The sequence below is a fragment of the Pongo pygmaeus genome, chromosome 1 (assembly GCF_028885625.2).
Source record: "Pongo pygmaeus isolate AG05252 chromosome 1, NHGRI_mPonPyg2-v2.0_pri, whole genome shotgun sequence".
NCBI lineage: Eukaryota > Metazoa > Chordata > Mammalia > Primates > Hominidae > Pongo > Pongo pygmaeus.
The window spans coordinates 220939917-220959392 of record NC_072373.2 but is presented as its reverse complement, the minus strand read 5'-3'; the positions used below and the strand labels follow the sequence as shown (position 1 = coordinate 220959392).

The window sequence follows — 19476 nt, the reverse complement described above, 5'->3', positions numbered from 1 at the left end:
CACCACAGTTTATTAATTCAACTGTAGATGGACTTTTAAATTGTTGCCAGTTTTTGATTATTACAAACGAAGCTGATGTGAACATTTCTGTACAAGTCTTTGTGTAGACATTTGTTTTTGTTCTCTTGGTAAATACTTAGGAGTAGGATGGTTGAGTCTTATTGTAGCTCCTTAAGAAATGTCAAGGCCGGGCACAGTGGCTCACGCCTGTACTCCCAGCACCATGGGAGGCCGAGGTGGGTGGATCACAAGGTCAGGAGTTTGAGACCAGCCTGGTCAACATGGTGAAACCCCGTCTCTACTAAAAATACAAAAAAAAATTAGCTGGGTGTGGTGGTGGGCACCTGCAAGCTCAGCTACTTGGGAGGCTGAGGTGGGAGAATCATTTGAACCCAGGAGGTGGAGGTTGCAGTGAGCCCAGATTGCGCCATTGCATTCCAGCCTGGGTGACAGAGCGAGACTCTGTCTCAAAAAAAAAAAAAAGAAAAGAAATGTCAAATTGTTTTCCAAAGTGATTGTACCATTTTACATTCCCACCAGAAATATGTGAGAGTTCCAGTTGCTTAAAGCTTCACTTTTAGTATGCCATTTAATGAGTTGATGAGTTTTATATATTTTTACAACATACTCTAGTAAATTATGTCATGTTTATCCTAAAGTTACTTTTTTTGAACCGTGATAATTGCTATGAATTTTGTGCATGCTTTTTTTTAATTAAAAAAAATTTTTTTTAGAGACACAAGGGTCTTCTATGTTGCCAGGCTGGAGTGCAGCAGACAGCTTTGAACTCCTGGGCTCAAAGGAGCTTCCCGAGTAGCTGGGACTACAGGCATGCGCCACTGCACCTGCCGTGCTACTGTTTAAACTGACTCTGATAGATGTTGTCTTGATCTTTTTGTGCCATATTTAAAAGCTCTAATACTTTTAGTTTTCTCCATACCTTAATCTTTTACAAAGCATTCTGCCTCTAAATATTTCCTGCTTCTATCTTGCTTATTTTTGAATTGCCCCCATGTTATTGTTCTTTATCAGGTCAGTAAAATCAGCTTGGTGGATCTAGCAGGAAGTGAACGAGCTGATTCAACTGGTGCCAAAGGGACTCGATTAAAGGTATTTATTTTAGCAAATAAATGGCCTTATCAATAAACGGCCACTACCTGTTTTTGTAAATAAAATTTTATTGAAACACAGCTACATACATTTGTTTATGTATTGTCTATGGCTGCTTTTGTACTACAATGGCAGTGTTGTGACAGAGACCATATGGCCCACAAAACCTAAAATAATTTGTGTCTGTCCTTCTATGGAAAAATTTTGCTGACTCCTGATCTGTAACTTCAATGGAAGGATAAGTTATCTAACTAAATAGTTAGGGAGGACATCATAGTCAGGGTGAGAGTTGAATTGCATTTTAAGGAACAGGCAGAATTTGGCTAGATGGAATTAAGAGATGGCAATGGGAATAGGATATACAAGATTCAGATGTGAGAACAGAAATTTCATGTCGATAAGTTGAGGGAAGAAGGCTGCACACATCTGTAAGCTTTTGGAGCACAAATATCTCGAAGATACTTTAGGACTGTGAGTTAGGCATGTGGTCTCAGCATGTTATTATCAAGTGGAAAAGAGGACAGATGGAGGACTAAAGGTTGTTTTTAGAACTTGTAATAAATATGCTAGCATATGGCAAATCATATTTTATGTTCTGTATGATATAGCAGTAGTAGAAATTCTTCATCATTCTTTCATATTTGGTATTTATTTTAGGAAGGAGCAAATATTAATAAGTCTCTTACAACTTTGGGCAAAGTCATTTCAGCCTTGGCCGAGGTGGTAAGTTTTATACTTCGTTATAAGGGGAGTTGTGTCTGTTCAGTAAATATACTTGATGATATTTTATTATTGTTTGTGAAGGCTGTCTTTTTGTGGCCCTTTTCTGTAATCTTGCCTTCCTCCTTTTAGAGCTTTTCAGATAAGATACTAGGTATAACACAGTTTGACTTTGTACTGAAAGTAAAAGATACTAAGGAGAACAAAAGTAAATATAGATCTGTAAAAACTAGAGCAAACACCTAAGGTTTGACTCATTTTTTTGAGCCTTATTTTATGTCTCTCACAAAAACCAAGTAGATTTATTGTCTCTTCTTTTCCTGTGTAATCTTTTCTGAGTAAGATGGAGTATCTTTTGGAGTATTTTGAGCAGTTTGGCTTTGGTGAATGCTGTTGATTGGAGGGCCAGTAGTTTTTTTTTTTTTTTTTTCCCCCAATAGTTTTGTTCTTTCCTACTCCTTAATGGTAGAACAGTAAAACTAAACAATTTATTTTTTTAAATTAGGGGCTTAGTTGTCTACGTTATTTAAATTAGTCATTGTGTGTTCTAGTTTAGTTTAAAACCTCTTTTTAGTTGCTAAGAAGAATGAAATGCTTTCTTGCTTGCCTTGGAGAAATCATAATCTATGACATGAAATTTAAACAAAATCTAATTTTCTACTTGGAGGCTTATCCTGTGTTCTTATTTTCTCCTTTAAATGCTTTCACCTGTAGGATAACTGCACTAGCAAGGTACGGTGGGGATTGGTAGAGATAAACTAGAATTGACTTTTATGTCTTAAATCCTCACCAGGATGTATGGAGGCATAAGTAGGAATGGAACCTTCAAAAATCTTTTCATCATTTGTTCTCTGGCTCTGGAATTTAGAGTGGCTGTAAATTTAGGGTGACCACAAATCATGAGGTTTCACACCAAAATTAATTTCTAGAACATGATATGCTTTGGAGAAGGAATTAAGGATAAAGGAACAAGGCCGGGCATGATGGCTCATGCCTGTAATCCCAGCACTTTGGGAGGCCAAGGTGGGCGGATCATTTGAGGTCAGAAGTTCGAGACCAGTCTGGCCAACATGGTGAAACCCCGTCTCTACTAAAAATACAAAAATTAGCTGGGCGTGGTAGCGCGTGCCCATAGTGTCCCAACTATTCATGGGTTTTAAACTGAAGTTTTAGGCCTCAAGGATTACATAGTGGAGTGAAAGTTTGTTCCACTAATCTGAATGACTGAAAGGCTTAATTCTCCCTTGAGGTCTGTGCAATCTAAAATTGAACCTGCTATTGGAAATGACTTTCTAATTGGTGGATTGTGTGTCTGTGGGTAGAGTGGAATGAGATGATGTAGACATATTTAATAAGAGATGGAATTAAAATGTTTCTTGCCTACTCCCTTTCCTCCTCAAAAAAAAACAAAAACAAAACACCACAAGACTAGCCACTAAGAGGCCAGCCATGTAGTAGTACCCTTTTTCTGAATAGAAAAAGTGCTTGTGCAATAGTAGGATCATCCTTAGTTTAACCTGGGATTATACCAGGACTGAATTATAAAACTGCTGATTTGCTGGAGTGGTGTTTATCAGTGAGACCCTGGCTTTCTCCTTAGTAGCTTCTTTTTTTTTTGGAGACCAAGTCTCTCACACTGCTGCCCAGGCTGGGGTACAGTGGCACGATCTCAGCTCAATGCAACCTCCACCTTCTGGGTTCAAGCGATTGTCCTGCCTCAGCCTCCCAAGTAGCTGAGATTACAGGTGCCCGCCACCACCCCCCGGCTAATTTTTTGTATTCTTAGTAGAGATGGGGTTTCATCATGTTGGCCAGACTGGTCTCGATCTCCTGACCTCAAGTGATCCACCCACCTTGGCCTCCCAGAGTACTGGGATTACAGGCATGAGCCACTGCGCCCGGCCTCCCCTTAGTAGCTTCTTAAAGTGTCACAACGCAGTAGTCAGCCATTATATATTTGAGTAGCTGTTACCTGTAAAGCATTTACATTAATTTTTACTTTTAGAGAATATAATTTTTTTTCATTTAAGCACTGCCTTTTCATTGGTGCTTTTTGCTTTATCCTGTGGTAATAAGAAGGATCATGAAGAAAGCAGAGTAAGTAGACTTAATAAAACATTCATCTTTCTAAATTAGCAAATCATATCACTTTCTTAGACCTTTTTACTTTTAGTCTTTGCTTTAATAATTGGATTATTTTTGGCATAATTTCAAAGAGACCAAATGAGTGTTATTTTACAAGAGTTACTAGATTTGCAACAACCCAACCAATGACATGGTGGTTGGCCAAGTAAATTCACTAACTAGATGACTTGCTCCTACACATCCAACCTGGAATGCACAAGATTAGTATTTTCCCCTGTGCAAAAATAAAAATTGAGGATGGGGTATTTGATGATGTTAGGGAATTATTGTTTATTTTGGTAAATGTGATAATGGTCTTGTGGTATTTTGTTTTGTTTTTAAAAAACATGCCCTTTTCCTTCACAGTAAGAAAAAGGATAAAAAATGATATGGACAGGGATATTAGGTAATAGTATTGTGTTGATGTTAAATTTTTTGAATTTGGTCATTGTTTCCTGTGTAAGAAAATATTCTTATATGCTGAAGTGTTTAGGGGTAAATGGAGATGAGGTCTGCAACTGACTTCAAAATGGGTCAGGAAAATAAAAAGTTGTAGAAAAGTGTTTGGGGGATAATTGAAAGATGATTGGCAGAGTATTGGTAATGGTTGAAGCTGCACGTTGGGTATGGTAGCTCATTATACTGCTCTCTCAACTGTTGTATATATTACACAGTTTTCAAAATAAAATGTAAAATGAAAAAATTACCTTATTGCGTGAGTTTTTGGTATTGTGAAGAATTGAAACTATGATAAACTTCAACAGTGTTGGGGTTGTACTGTAATTTAATTTACTTGAGAATTTTAGACTGATTTGCCTTTCTTGGGAATTTTTTTCCCTAACGAAAAATGCTAAGACCATTTCTTTTCCTTTAATAGAGTAAAAAGAAGAAGAAAACAGATTTTATTCCCTACAGGGATTCTGTACTTACTTGGCTCCTTCGAGAAAATTTAGGTATGTTGACCACTAGTGAAAAGTAGTTATCTTTTTAACTTTGATTATCTTTTGTGGTTAATTGTCCTGTGTCTGTTTTGGAGACAAATAATCTCTAGATATTCACGTTACTACTTGAGTGTTCCTTGCCTGCTTTCATTTTTACTCCTAATTTCAGTTGGTTGGATTCCCTTGGTTTTAAGCCAGGGTATACTCTCATGTCTCCTTTACTTCAGGGCATGAACTGTGCAGTAGTTGTCCTCCCAACTCCCCATACTTGCTTCAGATTATTGCTCTTTCTTCAAAGTTATTTCAAAACTCCATGCTTCTCTGAGGTGCACAAAATTAGACATTGCCAACCCTTATTCCTCCTCATTGCTGATGTTTTCAGACCTTCAAATCACTGTTCTTCATTCACTTCTCCTACTTTTTTTTTTTTTTTTTTGAGATGGAGTTCGCGCTGTTGCCTAGGCAGGAGTGCAGTGGCGCAATCTTGGCTCCCTGCAGCCTCCGCCTCCTGGGTTCAAGCAGTTCTCCTGCCTCAGCCTCCCGAGTAGCTGGGATTACAGACACACACCACCATGCCCGGTTAATTTTTTTGTACTTTTAGTAGAGACAGGGTTTTGCCATGTTGGCCAGGCTGGTCTCGAACTCCTGACCCCGGGTGATCGATCCGCCCACCTGGGTGAAAGAGTGAGACTCCCTCTCAGAAAAAAAATAAAAGAAAGAAATTTGACATTACATTAAATCTTAGGATCTGAGATTACGATATCAGATTTGACACATTCCATAAAATTTTTCTTTTAAAATGAGTGTGATTTGATACTCATGATGAATCTTTTTAGGTGGCAATTCTCGGACTGCAATGGTTGCTGCTCTGAGCCCCGCGGATATCAACTACGATGAGACTTTGAGCACTCTGAGGTACTTTCTTTTGATCTCCGTAGCAACATAGACCACATTGCCATCAGAAGCCATTTTGTGATACCATGGATGTTTTTATGTTGTCTGGGTAGTTATTTATGTAAATAATGTTCCTTTCCTCTCATAACAGGGAAAACTTAGGGAAAAAGTGATTTGTATTATAATAGAATTTACCTCTTTATGGTTTTTCAGTTTCATTGGGAAAGGTATGAACTTTTTATTTTTTTATTCCTCATGGATACCTAGATAAGGCAGGAGCTTTTTCATAGGAAAGATTTTTAAATTGCTCAAGTGAGATTTTTGGGTAACTTTTAGATAATAGTGACATTTTCTTATTCATTTCTATAAAAAGAAGTGTCCCTCTTCTTGTGGTGTTTGTCGTTATAGAAATGCTGAAGTTGGCCGGGCACAGTGGCCCCCACCTGTAATCCCAGCACTTTGGGCGGCCGAGGTGGGCGGATCACTTGAGGTCAGGAGTTTGAGACCAGCCTGGCCAACGTGATGAAACCCCATCTCTACTAAAAATACAAAAATGAGTCGGGCGTGGTGCCATGCACCTGTAATCCTAGCTACTCAGGAGGCTGAGGCAGGAGAATTGCTTGAACCTGGGAGGCGGAGGTTGCAGTGAGCCGAGATGGCGCCACTGCACTCCAGCCTGGAGACAGAGCGAGACTCCGTCTCAAAAAAAAAAGAAATTCTGAAGTCATAATAAGTAATAAAATTATAGGAATATGTAGCAATATTAAAAAATTACCAACATAGCCAGGTGCAGTGGTATGCACCTGTCGTCCTAGCTACTTGGAAAGCTGAGGCAGGAGGATCACTTGAGCACAGGAGTTTGAGGCCAGCCTAGGCAACATAGTGAGACTCTGTCTCTTAAAAAAAAAAGAAAAAAACAATTACCAACAGAATGTTCATAAGAAGTTTTTTTTGTTTGTTAGTTTTTGTTTTTGAGTCTTGCTGTGTGGCCCAAGCTGGAGTGCAGTGGCAAGATTGTAGCTCACTGCAGCCTCAGACACCTGGGCTCGTGTGATTCTCCTACTTCAGCCTCTCAAGTAGCTAAAACTATAGGCGCATGCCACTAGGCCTGGCTAATTTTTAAAAATTTCTTGTAGAGATAGGGGGTCTTGTTACGTTACTCAGGCTGGTTTCAAATTCCTGGCCTCAAGTGATCCTCCCCACTTGGCCTCCTAAAGTGTTGGGATTACAGGTGTGAGCTGCCTCCCGAGGCCTATATTTTTTTATGTATGAGTAGGTTTCATTACTTTAGTCTGGAACTCTCTACCCTTCTTCCATGAAAGACACTTGATGTAATGGAATAAACACTATACAGTCTCATAAGTTGGGTTTAAGTCCTCTCGCTGTTATTTCCATTGTGATCTTGGGCAAATCACTTAAATTCATCTGAGCCTTTTTCTTCATCTTTAATAGGTACTATAAAGCTTTATACAAATGTATTATTATCAAGGCTCATAACATGTAAACACTCAGGATATTTGATTTAGAGATAATAGTATGTTACTTATGAGAAGTAGAACATATGAAAAATGACAAGAATGAATTTTCTTTTTGGATCTAGATATGCAGATCGTGCAAAACAAATTAAATGCAATGCTGTTATCAATGAGGACCCCAATGCCAAACTGGTTCGTGAATTAAAGGAGGAGGTGACACGGCTGAAGGACCTTCTTCGTGCTCAGGGCCTGGGAGATATTATTGATAGTAAGTGAATTAAGGATTATTACAAAATCTAATCCTTTCTTCTTCAGGGTTCTTATTCAGAGTTCTTATATTTAAAATAAACTTCAAGTTAAGGAGCATGATGAAGCTAAATGGTAGTGAAAATGTTTTGTTTTGTTTTCTTTTCTTTTTCCTTAAAAAACCCAATGGAAATGATCTCTAGATTCCTTTATGTAATGTGTACCAGGCTATCCATTTGAACTCAGGAAATTAGTTTTAATCGCAAATATGTCACTAGTATTTTTGTTAGAATTCTGTTTTAGATCAGCAGTGAAGTTTATTTGGAACGTTAAATCTGTTATCACTAAGCAATTAATTGCTTCATAGAAATGTTATTTGAAATTTTGAGTTGTGTTTCATGGGTTGCTCTGGATTAGTGTCGTGGCAGTAATATAAGAAACGCACCATTCAAGCCTACCTTCAGATAAGATTCACCTTTGAATGGCCCCCCCCTCCTCCTGTAAAATGCTGGAGTGCCCCGTGCTGCCTATGAACATATGAAGGGGAAAAGTTCAATTCCTATGAAGTTCAAAAACTACACTTCCAGAGGGTATTGTTTTACAATGTTGTATTAAAATTTATCTTAAAAAAATCTCCATGATGTGCCTATCCAATGGCTTATTCAGAAATTCTCTTAAGTGAGTAAAATAGATTATTCATATAGGAATAGAATATGGTAGAATATGGGTTAGTTTAGTAAAGCATTTTTTTTTAGTGTAAAGTTAATCTTATATTCCTTGAAGTTCTAATAAGATTTTCAAGGCCTCTTCTAGTTTAATTCTTCTTATTGATTAGAGTCCGAGTTTAGATGAATACCGTTTGTAAAAATGATACTATATTCTAAGTATTAACTTTTTCATCTCCCCAAATGCCAAAAACTGCTCTGTTCCCTCTCTGTGTCACTGCTGAACCTGAACTTTGACCCTTCTCGTATTTTCCCTCCTGCTTACCTTCAGTTGATCCATTGATCGATGATTACTCTGGAAGTGGAAGCAAATGTGTGTATTTCACATATTGGTTATTTCCAGTACTCTGACTTGCTAATCTGCCTCTGCTGGATCAGCCTTAAAATAAGCTTTGCATGCCGGCAATCCTTACAGGGAAATCCCAGACAGAGCATAGTAAATAGAATCAGAAATGATCCTATTTTTGCCCTTCTTCATGTAGCAAACTAATCTTTGCTGAATTTCAGTTTGTGGCTTGAGTGAGGTTGAAAGGCTTAAGAATCTCTTGCTGCTTCTACTCTTCAGTTTTTTCCATTGTGATTAAATTAAATCCAAAAATCATAGATGATAGCAACTGACACTTACTGATTGGGCATAATATGCCAGGCCCTATTCTAGGCACCTTGAATATATTGTCCCTTTTAATTCTGTTAATGGCTCTGAAAATATTTTATTATGTTCCTTTTACCAATAATCATTTTTAGTCAGCAAAACTATCTATGATTTAAGAGCTCTGTAAATGTTAGGCTAAGACTCATGAGTGCTTGTGCTAAGTTGCTTTTCTCCATATCTTGGGCCTCGGAATGATTAGATAAATGTTTTTTCCTTTTTTTTTTTTTTTTTTTAGACAGTCTCACTCTGTCACCCAAGCTGGAGTGTAATGACATGATCATGGCCCACTGCAACCTTGAACTCTTGGGCTCAAGTGATCTTTCCAGCTCAGCCTCCTGAGTATCTGAGACTACAGTTGTTTGCTGCCACACCTGGCTAATTTTTTAATTTTTTATTTGTAGAGCTGAGGGGTCTCGCTATGTTTCCCAGGCTGGTCTGGAACCCCTGACCTCAAGCAGTCCTCCTGCCTCGGCCTCCCAAAGTGCTAGGATTATAGATGTCAGCCACCACACCCAGCCGTTCCTATTTTCATAAGTCACAAATTAAAATAACTTAGGTGTCTAAAATGACTCAGACATTTTTAAAGAGTCACATGAACCTCATTATTCTCTCCATATATATCTTAAGTTGGTGAGGAAATTATTTCTTACCCTTTTAAGGTAATTCATCAAGAAATTGTTATCTTAGAAGAAAAATGTCATGATTTTGGGGTTAATTTTTAGATTTGTACTGAGTTGTTTATTTCTTTTTTTTCTTTTCTTTTTTTTTTTCTTTTTTGAGATGGAGTCTTGCCTTGTCGCCAGGCTGGAGTGCAGTGGCGGAATCTCGGCTCACTGCAACTTCCGCTGCCTGGGTTCAAGCGATTTCTCCTGCCTCAGCCTCCCGAGTAGCTGGGACTATAGGTGCACACCACCACCCCCAGCTTATTTTTATATTTTTAATAGAGATGGGGTTTCATCATGTTGGCCAGGATGGTCTCGATCTATTGACCTTGTGATCCTCCTGCCTCGGCCTCCCAAAGTGCTGGCATTACAGGTGTGAGCCATCAAGCCCAGCCACCTGAGTTGCTTATTTCTACAGTAAGGCATGTAATGAGGCTTGGCAGACAGTGAGAAAATGCGTAGGAGAAACCAAATATAGCCTTGGCTGTGGTTATGAGGTTAGGGCTTAAAGGCACTATAATGTCCTGATACAGAAGTGACTCTTGGACTGCAACAGCTCTGTCTGAGATTTCCAAAGCTCAATGATACTGGTGTGGAAAAGGTGCCTTCTTCTTTTTGTTTTTGTGCTCAAGGTGTTGCTGCTGCCAGCTTGTTGCCTACCTCTTTTCTTAGCAGCTGCGGCATTTCCTGAAAGACCATGCATGACTAAGTTTTAATTCTGTATTCCTGAGGGAAAGCAGCCCTGACTCCTTCTCGATTTCCATTTTGATCTATTTCTCTTAATTCCTTTTAGGGCTTGCATGTGACCATTGGACCTAAACTCTATCCATCCTGGTTTTTTCTCCCGATGGCTAATTTTTTGCTCCAATCCCTATCCCCCTTTTAAAAGATGCCTCTTTGCTTGTTGCCCTATGTTCTGTATTTGCAGATGGTGGTTTTCAAACTGTCTTGAAGCAACCACTGGCTTTAAGGGAGTTAAAAAACTGGCTTTAATTAAATAGTAGAGATGAGTAAGCCCAGGGAGAACTAATAGTATTTTTTTCCAGCTATGTGTATTGGCTCGTCTCCTTTAAGGAAAACTTACTTAGTTTTGATATGAATTTTAGTTTCTCAGGTTTAAAAATAAGCTAATTTTAAAGTTGGATTGCACCAATACTTATGATTTACCTTTGGTATCTTTTTGCGAAGGATGACTAATGAAAGAAAGTACAAACAGCAAATTAATTAATTTTGTTGTTTGTGGCTTAAATTTTTTTTTCTTTTACCAATACTGAGTTTAAAAGCAAAATTAACGGTTCTATTAGAGACTTAGTAAATGGAAGTATGTTCCTAAAACTTGCATTTTATACTAGGAAGCAGGCTTAGCAATGACCCATGGTTATACTGTTAGGCTAATTAAGGGCCTTAAATTAGCAAATAATCAGCCTTATTTTTTGCTTGCTCTGACAAAAGAATGGAACCTGCACTAAAACCATTAATCTGCTAATTGTTCTTCCCTGTTGAGGCAATCAGTTAGTCCTGAGTTTTTAACCAGGACTTATACAAAATTCCTCTCATTTCTATAATTACCCCTTTTTTATTTAAGACATATTAAAAATTCTTTTAGCATGTTGAAATGTTGCCATACAAAGCATACTACTCAGTGCACAAATTTTGTTTTAACTAACATTTTCTTGGAAATTTTTGCTGAATTACATGTAACACTGAGCCAGACCAATATGGATTATTATTGATAAATAAATGATCATTGTTTTCCCCTTACTGTTACAAACTACTGGAAAAGCGTAAATCTGAAGACATTGTAGACTAGGAACACTAGAAAGACTGAATGGAAGGTAGTTTGGCTTTTTTAGGGAGAGTGCCTAAGCAGTATCCTTTGAGGCTCTGGTTTATCCCCCTGCAAGATACAGCGTTAACCTACATTGGAATCTTTTAGTTTGTAAATGCAGAAATGATTCTGAACCTGTAGGATACCACTATTAAAGACAGACATGTTTTAGAACTGCCATCTAGAACAGTTGTAACCTGTGTTTGTATTATAGCGTGTCTTGGTCTTGGCGCTTTAATGCTGTCCTTTCTTACAACGATATTCCTTCCTGTCTTTTTTTCTTCCTGTGCTTCTTTCCCTTTTCCCTACTTTTTCTGCCTTCTCTTCTTTCTATCTCCCAGATCTGAAAGATTTTCAGAACAATAAGCATAGGTACTTGCTAGCCTCTGAGAATCAACGCCCTGGCCATTTTTCCACAGCATCCATGGGGTCCCTCACTTCATCCCCATCTTCCTGCTCACTCAGTAGTCAGGTGGGCTTGACGTCTGTGACCAGTATTCAAGAGAGGATCATGTCCACACCTGGAGGAGAGGAAGCTATTGAACGTTTAAAGGTAAGTAATAGTTCAGATTGAATACAAGGTGTTCTGTATAGCTCCACAAGGAAGAACTAGGAGTAAAAATCACTAAGATTTCGACTCAGCATATGGAGAACTCTTTGACTCTTAGAGGTGTCCTGAAAATTGAATTTTCTCCTTTGTAAGCTAATTTCTTTTCACTAGAATGCCTGAGTCTGACATGGCCAGGCAGAGTTGGGAGAAGTGTATGGGCAGTTCATAGGCTGGCAAGGCAGAGTAACGGATTAATAGATGTGTACGTTAATTCTGGGATAGTACATCAAGTTACAGTGAAATCGTTTTGTTAGAAATTTATTTGGAAACGTGGTTTCATTCAAAGATGGAATTCTGTGTAGAGCCGTGCTTCTGTTAATAAAGATAAAGTTTGGGCCGGGTGCGGTGGCTCACACCTGTAATCCCAGCACTTTGGGAGGCCGAGGCGGGTGGATCACGAGGTCAGGAGATCAAGACCATCCTGGCTAACACGGTGAGACCCTGTCTCTACTAAAAATACAAAAAATTAGCTGGGCGTGTTGGCGGGCGCCTGTAAGTCCCAGCTACTCCTGAGGCTGAGGCAGGAGAATGGCATGAACCCGGGAGGTGGAGCTTGCAGTGAGCCGAGATCATGCCACTGCACTCCAGCCTGGGGGACACAGTGAGACTCCGTCTCAAAAAAAAAAAAAAAAAAGATAAAGTTTGAACATTTGAGTAGCTGTTCTAGGTTTATTCAAATAGTTATTAAATTATATCTTCTAGAAGTTCACAGAAAGCCTTGATACCCTATGATTACTGTACAGGAAGGTTATCTCCTCCTACGCTGGTACCCATGGGGTCACAGGGCCATAGTGCTGCATGTATACAGATTACTGGCCTATGGCTCCCAGCTTTGCTGTTGGTGGTATTTCCCAGCCCCTTGCTGGCTCTGTCAGGTTCGATCTTATCTCTTTGTATGAATATGAAAGTTAAGAGCAGCAGAGCCTTCTGACTCATAGCTGCTTCTCTTCCTCCTCAATTAATTCAATGCACAGACAGTTGTCACCTGCAGTGCTGAAAGCTGTGCAGGAATCCTACCACCCATCGAATGACTGTGACAGCATCATCTGCTTTGAAGCAAATATTTTTTCTTTCCCTACTTGTCACCTCCAGGAAGATAGTTTGACCCATACCTTTTAGCCATTGTGTTCAAGAGTGCTAGGGTAGGGGACATGGGGAGGACAAAAAACACTTTTTAAGAGTCTGAGAAGTTGCAGTCATGCTGCCAGCCAGCAGTCCTCTTCACAGTCACTTGGTATTCCCCTTGACTGCCACTCATGCAAGGACGATAGAGAACAGTGACACATTGACACATTTAATAGGTAAAAGGCTTGCTGAAAAACTCTTTAACACTAAAGTGAATTAAGCTTGATAATTGAATATGTCAGATGCTTTCATTTTAATTTTCATGTGAGGCTGAAAAAGATTTTATATGAAGAAAGAGGTTCTGCTTTTTCTTTCTTAATCAGCCTACCTTTTCCCTTGACATTTTACTTACTTCAAAAGTACAGTGTGGGCCGGGCATGGTGGCTCACACCTGTAAACCCAGTACTTTGGGAGGCTGAGGCAGGAGGATCATTTTAGCTCAGGAGTTTAAGGCTGCAGTGAGCTGATTGTACTGCTGCACTCCAGCCTGAGTGACAGAGCAAGACTCTATCTCAAAAAAACATGCTTTAGAAACAAAAATAAGGCTGGGTACGGTAGCTCACGCCTGTAATTCCAGCACTTTGGGAGGCCAAGGTGGGCGGATCATCTGAGGTCAGGAGTTCAAGACCCGCCTGGCCAACAGTGAAACCCCATCTCTACTAAAAATACAAAAAAATTAAGCCGGGCTCAGTGGCTCATGCCTGTAATCCCAGCACTTTGGGAGGCTGAGGCAAGCAGATCACTTAAGGTCGGGAGTTCAAGACCAGCCTGGCCAACATGGTGAAACCCCATCTTAACTAAAAATAAGCAAATTAGCCGAGCATGGTGGCACACGCCTGTAATCCCAGCTGCTTGGAGAGTGAGGCACAAGAATCACTTGAACTTGGGAGGCGGAGGTTGCACAGCCTGGAGATTGTGCCATTGCACTCCAGTCTGGGCGGCAGAGTGAGACTCTGTCTCAGAAAATAAATAAATAAAAATAGAAAAATTAGCCGGGTGTGGTGGCGTGCATCTGTAGTCCCAGCCACTTGGGAAGCTGAGGCAGGAGAATCCCTTGAACCCAGGAGGCGGAGGTTACAGTGAGCTAAGATAGCACCAATGCCCTCCAGCCTGGGCAACAGAGCGAGACTCCATCTCAAAAAAAAAAAAAAAAAAAAGGAAACAAACAAAAATAATGTGTTTGTTTCTTCCTTCAGAACATGTAAGTGGAAAGTGAGTGAAGTTCTGCAACACCTAGCAAAGGGAGAAGGAGTGAGAAATCTTTCCATTAAATGTTGTAGGCTGCCGGGTAACTTTTGCTGTTGGTGAAATTGACTTTGAAATTTTACTAAAGACCTTAGTGAAGAGGAGTGGTGAGACTCCATTCACACATTTTCTCACAATAGGCGTCAGTGACCATGTTGCTTTGCAGGGCTCTTTTCAGAGCCAGAGTGAGAAATAGGGAGCTCCTTGGGAATGAGAAGTAAAACTCCCACTTAACTGAGTCCTTAATATAAAATGTTCTTTTTCTTTGGGGATCTTAAGTCTTAACTATTTGCTTATTAAAGCCTTAGCGCATACACTTGAGATTACCCTTTCCTATGACATTCCTCTTGATGTAAAGGAGAAATTTCTCCCTAACTGCCAAGTGGGACCAATTGAAAATAATGTCACATGTTAGGAGTCAAGACATTAACCAGACTCTTCAAGATTCAGGTTACCCAGTGTCTTCCAAATCATTTCTAGGAAATAACACTGTCATTATTCAGGGAACTCTCCCTCCAACTTCCCTATGTCCCACTAAAGCAAGACAAAACAAAACTGTATTAACTTCAATCAGAAAACAAATTTCTCTGTTTTAATTCTTCCTTAGGCCAAAATAAAGAACTCTTCTGTTTTCCCTAGTTTTATTCTAGAAAGAAAACAGCTTCCTTAGGGTTTTGTGTTGTCTTGAGTTTTTAATGCAGTGTGGTAGTTCACTGAAGCATAAGCACCTTAGTTCTACTCTTATTTTGTGAATGGTGAGAATTCCTTTCGGGCAGACCTGCATTTTAATGCTGCAGGCAGATAACATCTTTCATCCATAGCGCCAGGGTAATGGTTGTGCAGTAGAAATGCTTGAGAATATCTAGGAACTGGGTTCCTAAGGCATGGTGCTGCAGGAGAAAAATATTATAATGGAAAACAGCAATAGAGGAGGTTAGTTTATTTTCCTAACATTTTATTTCCCTTAGTTTCTTTTTGACTTTAAAAAAGGTCAGTTGATTGGATACTGTTTTTACACACGATGTTGCTGTGGCTTTGTTCACTGAATAGCCTTTTTCCATATGTTAGGTACTCATGTCACACCATTGTAAATATCTTTTTTTTTTTTTTTTTTTTTGAGACGGAGTCTTGCTCTGTTGCCCAGGCTGGAGTGCAGTGACGCGATCTCGGCTCACTGCAACCTCCGCCTCCCAGGTTCAAGCAATTCTCCTGCCTCGGCCTTGTGAGAAGCTGGGATTACAGGCGTGCACCACCCCATCTGGCTAATTTTTGTATTTTTAGTAGAGACGGGGTTTCGCCATGTTGGCCAGGCCAGTCTCAAACTTCTGACTACAGGTGATCTGCCTGCCTCGGCCTCCCAAAGTGCTGGGATTACAAGCATAAGCCACCATGCCAGGTCTTCCTGTCAAATAAGGTTTTAAACATGCAGCTGTAGCCACAGCTCTCGTGTTTATTAGTCTGGCATCACAGTCAGTACTGTGAGTGCTGTTGCTTAGGCTTAGCCTGTAAATATCCACAAATACCCATTACAGAAGCAGGCAAGGGCAAATGCTGTGCTAAGCAGCCCAAGGGCCACATTTGGAACCCACTTAGGAAGCATGCTATGTTCAGTACAGTAAAACCTTGGTGATTCAATGGCTTCAACAAATGTTCTGTGTAGTAAGTGTTTTTCATGGAAATATTTCTGACTTGTCCTGGTGATTTCTCTGTTTCCTTAACTGAATCATCAAGAAGAGATTAAATTGTTCAGCTGTATGAACATAATTTATTAACCAGTGCTGTAGAAATAACTAGAGATGCAGACAGATATGACGTGAGACCAAAGAGTGAATGACACCTGAGCCCGGCATTCCTTGGAGCTTAAAGAAGAGTTCCTGGTGTCCCTCTGTTTTTTGGAATTTTTTTTTTTTTTTCAAAGAAAGGAGGATTAAAGGTTTATCTCCTCAACCCCTCATTTCTGAACCATGAATCCACATTTCAAGTTCATCTTACATTAGGCCCCTAGAGTGGGGTATGGGAAGCCCTGGACACCAGCATGCCTACCTGCCAGCAGAATGAGTTGATGCTCCTGAGACTGAATGCTGTTTTGCACTTGGCTTCCCTATTTATACTAAGTTTGCTACTCAGCCTTGAACAGAATATGCTTCACTTTTTCTTAACTTAGGGTGAACTGTTTCATAGAACATTTACTTGAAAGCCTGTTGATCCTGTTTTATTTGAAGAAAGAACAGTGAGTCAGCAAATAGCTCTAGACCTGTCTCAGTGAGTAGTGTGGGCTCACTTAGCTTCTCTGGTCTGTTGGAACGCAGTGGCACCATCTTGGCTCAGTGCAACCTCTGCCTTCCAGGTTCAAGCGAATCTCCTGCTTCAGCCTCCCAAGTAACTGGGACTACAGGTGCATGCCACTGCGCCCAGCTAATTTGTGTATTTTTAGTAGAGATGGGGTTTCGCCATGTTAGCCAGCTGATCTTGAACTCCTGTCTCTGGTCCAGTTTTCTTATCTCGAGAATGGTTCCAGAATAAATGATTTTGCAGGCTTTTTTCAGCCCTGAAGTTGTGCTAATGTGACTCACAGTTATTATTTTCTCCAAGTTTCCCTCAAAGTTTTTAAAAATAGCTTTCTAGACAACCTAAAAATTGCAGCTGAAAATTGTAATAAAAATAAAAGTTGTACCTTACTCATTAAATCTCTTTTCTGCAAAGGAATCATGTTCTGATTTACCCTTCAGTTGGTAAGTAAAATTAGATAAGTCATATTAGAGTTGGCTGCAAAATGGTAAGAGGATTCCTAGACAGTAATTTTGCTTTCTTAGAGTGAGTTCTACAGTTGCCCCAAAATAGGATGGCTTTAATATGACCAGATAATCCTCTGCTCTGAAATAACCTTTTTCTGAAGGTAATCAACTAGGAAGAAATATTTTTAAAATTTCTCATATGTCAGTTTGTATTCCATAATCAACAGTGGTTTGTTGTGGTTAGTACTATAATAAGTACTAGTCAAGATGCCTTGTTTAGGTCGGGTGCATCCTGTTGTCCTGTTTGTTAAAGGTTTTCACTTTGAGAAGATTGTATAGATTTCTACCCAGCTATCTTTAATAGACCTTAAAATTATGTAGTTTATATCATCAGCTTGTCTTGTATTTGCCTATTTAAAATCATATGCAGGGTGGGGCTGGGAGGAAAAGAAAAAAAGAAAAAAAGCAGTCATATGCAAAAGCATTTTCTTTTTTAAAGAGGGGCTCGCTGTGTTGCTCAGGCTGGAGTCCAGTGGTACAGTCATAGCTCACTTACGCAGAAGCATTTAACACCACTCTTAGTGGTTGTTGAATAACTTTTGTGGTGCTTTATAGATAAACTATTGAAAACTTGGTTCTTGGCCTTCTCACTCCTTAGGGAATTGTGTGGATTTGTCTTGCTCGCTGGCCCTCTAGTATGACACTTTTGTTCCCTGCTTGTGGAGCAGCACGTGCACTGCATGGTAATCATGTCTGCTGAGGGCTGTATAGAGATGCCATTCAGGTAGCTGTTTTAGCCTTTCAGCCTCTGTGTGTCTTCTGAAGCCTAATGAGAGCCATTTCAGGTGGTTTTTGTCACTTGCCACCCCCAACTGCAGACTGGTGCTAGCTTCTTCCACCTTGTAAGTATAACTCTTTCCTGAAAAAGTACCTCCTACATGGCTGCCTTGATGTAAACCTTACTGATGCCCAGGTTCCTTCTTTCATCTGTTCTGCTTTTTGCCTACCTTTGCTGGTTGTTGTTGTTCTTCATCTTTCTTTTTCTTTTTTTTTAATTTTATTTTAAATCATACCCTCCTATTTGTTCCACCAAACTCATATACTACTTTGCTTTTGCACCTGCTGCCTTGAATCTTTACTCTTGCTTTTTTCACGTGTTCCCTTGCCTTGGCTTTGGTATGTTTTTTGTTTTGAGGTGACATCCAGTCATGTAATATTCTGGAAGTCCAAGAGATCCAGAAAGCCAAACACTAGACAACTTAAGGTTTATTACTCACAAGTCCTTTCTGTGTAGATATTTATGTTTTGGGGTCACAGGCTTCATTAGTAACCTGTTACCGTATGAATCATACATTGAAGTGTTTGATGAACTATAACACTTTTCCTTGTTAATCACTACTAGCATCATTACTGTCATTTCATTATCATCATCTGACTTTCTTACTTCGTCTGCATGACCAGCATTTTCACCTGTTTTGGCATGTGCTCGTCCCCCTTTTTTGTACTCCTTTTCCTTCCGTTCTTTGCCTAATTGCTACTTGTCCATTTCTCTGTCTGGGCCTCACTCAGCCTTGATTCACCCATGTTACAGAGACCTATGAATACTCCAGTTCTAGCTCTTAGTACACTGTTCTCTTATCTCCTACTGTATTCGTTCTCAGTCCTCAGACATGCTGCTCTAGCAACACATTATTCGTAGAAAACTCCAGGTACTTTCCCACTCTCAGCATACCCCCACATGGCAGCTTCTGCTCTTCTTTGATCTCTGCTCACATATCATTGAGTCTGTGAGGCCTGTCCTGACAACCTCACTTTAGATTGCTCCCTCACCTACTCTTCCCCATGTGTTCTTGCCTTTTGTTGCTTTATTTTTGTCTGGAGCACTTGCCTCTATCTGACATACTGTGTACTTATTGATTAAAATGCATTATATCATGGCGGGGCATGGTGGCTCACACCTGTAATCCCAGCACTTTGGGAGGCTGAAGCGGGCGGATCACCTGAGGTCAGGAGTTCAAGACCAGCCTGACCAATATGGTGAAACCTCATATCTACTAAAAATACAAAAACTTGCCGGACATAGTGGTGTGCACCTGCAGTCCCAGCTACTCAGGAGGCTGGGACAGGAGAATCGCTTGAACCTGGGAGGTGGAAGTTGCAGTGAGCCGAGATCGCACAACTGTACGCTAGCCTGGACGACAGAATGAGACTGTCTCAGACAAACAAACAAATAAAATAAATAAATAAATAGGATTATATCAGGCTCCTTACTGCAATGTAAATCTTATGAAGGCAGAGATTTTGTTCTCTGCCATATCCATAGGTGCCTTGAAGAAGGCTTGATATGTAATGGGGTTGTATATAAGTATTGAATGAATAAATCA

The 19476-nt window shown here is 39.8% G+C and overlaps 1 protein-coding gene across 18 annotated transcripts in view; it reads left to right on the top strand.

Annotated features, from left to right (window-relative positions):
• Nucleotides 1-19476, top strand: part of KIF1B (kinesin family member 1B) — a 174083-nt gene that overhangs the window by 61124 nt on the left and 93483 nt on the right. For 6 of the 18 annotated variants that reach the window (XM_054439955.2, XM_054439961.2, XM_054439980.2 and 3 more), the window contains 6 exons: nt 1033-1110; nt 1768-1833; nt 4832-4907; nt 5732-5810; nt 7390-7532; nt 11797-11930. In XM_054439955.2, the coding sequence (XP_054295930.1) occupies nt 1033-1110; nt 1768-1833; nt 4832-4907; nt 5732-5810; nt 7390-7532; nt 11797-11930 (576 nt within the window). Of the gene's footprint in view, nt 1-1032; nt 1111-1767; nt 1834-2544; nt 2563-4831; nt 4908-5731; nt 5811-7389; nt 7533-8506; nt 8549-11718; nt 11931-19476 lie in introns of all 18 variants that reach the window. The other 12 variants (XM_063668007.1, XM_063668002.1, XM_063668031.1 and 9 more) reach the window with 5 other exon arrangements.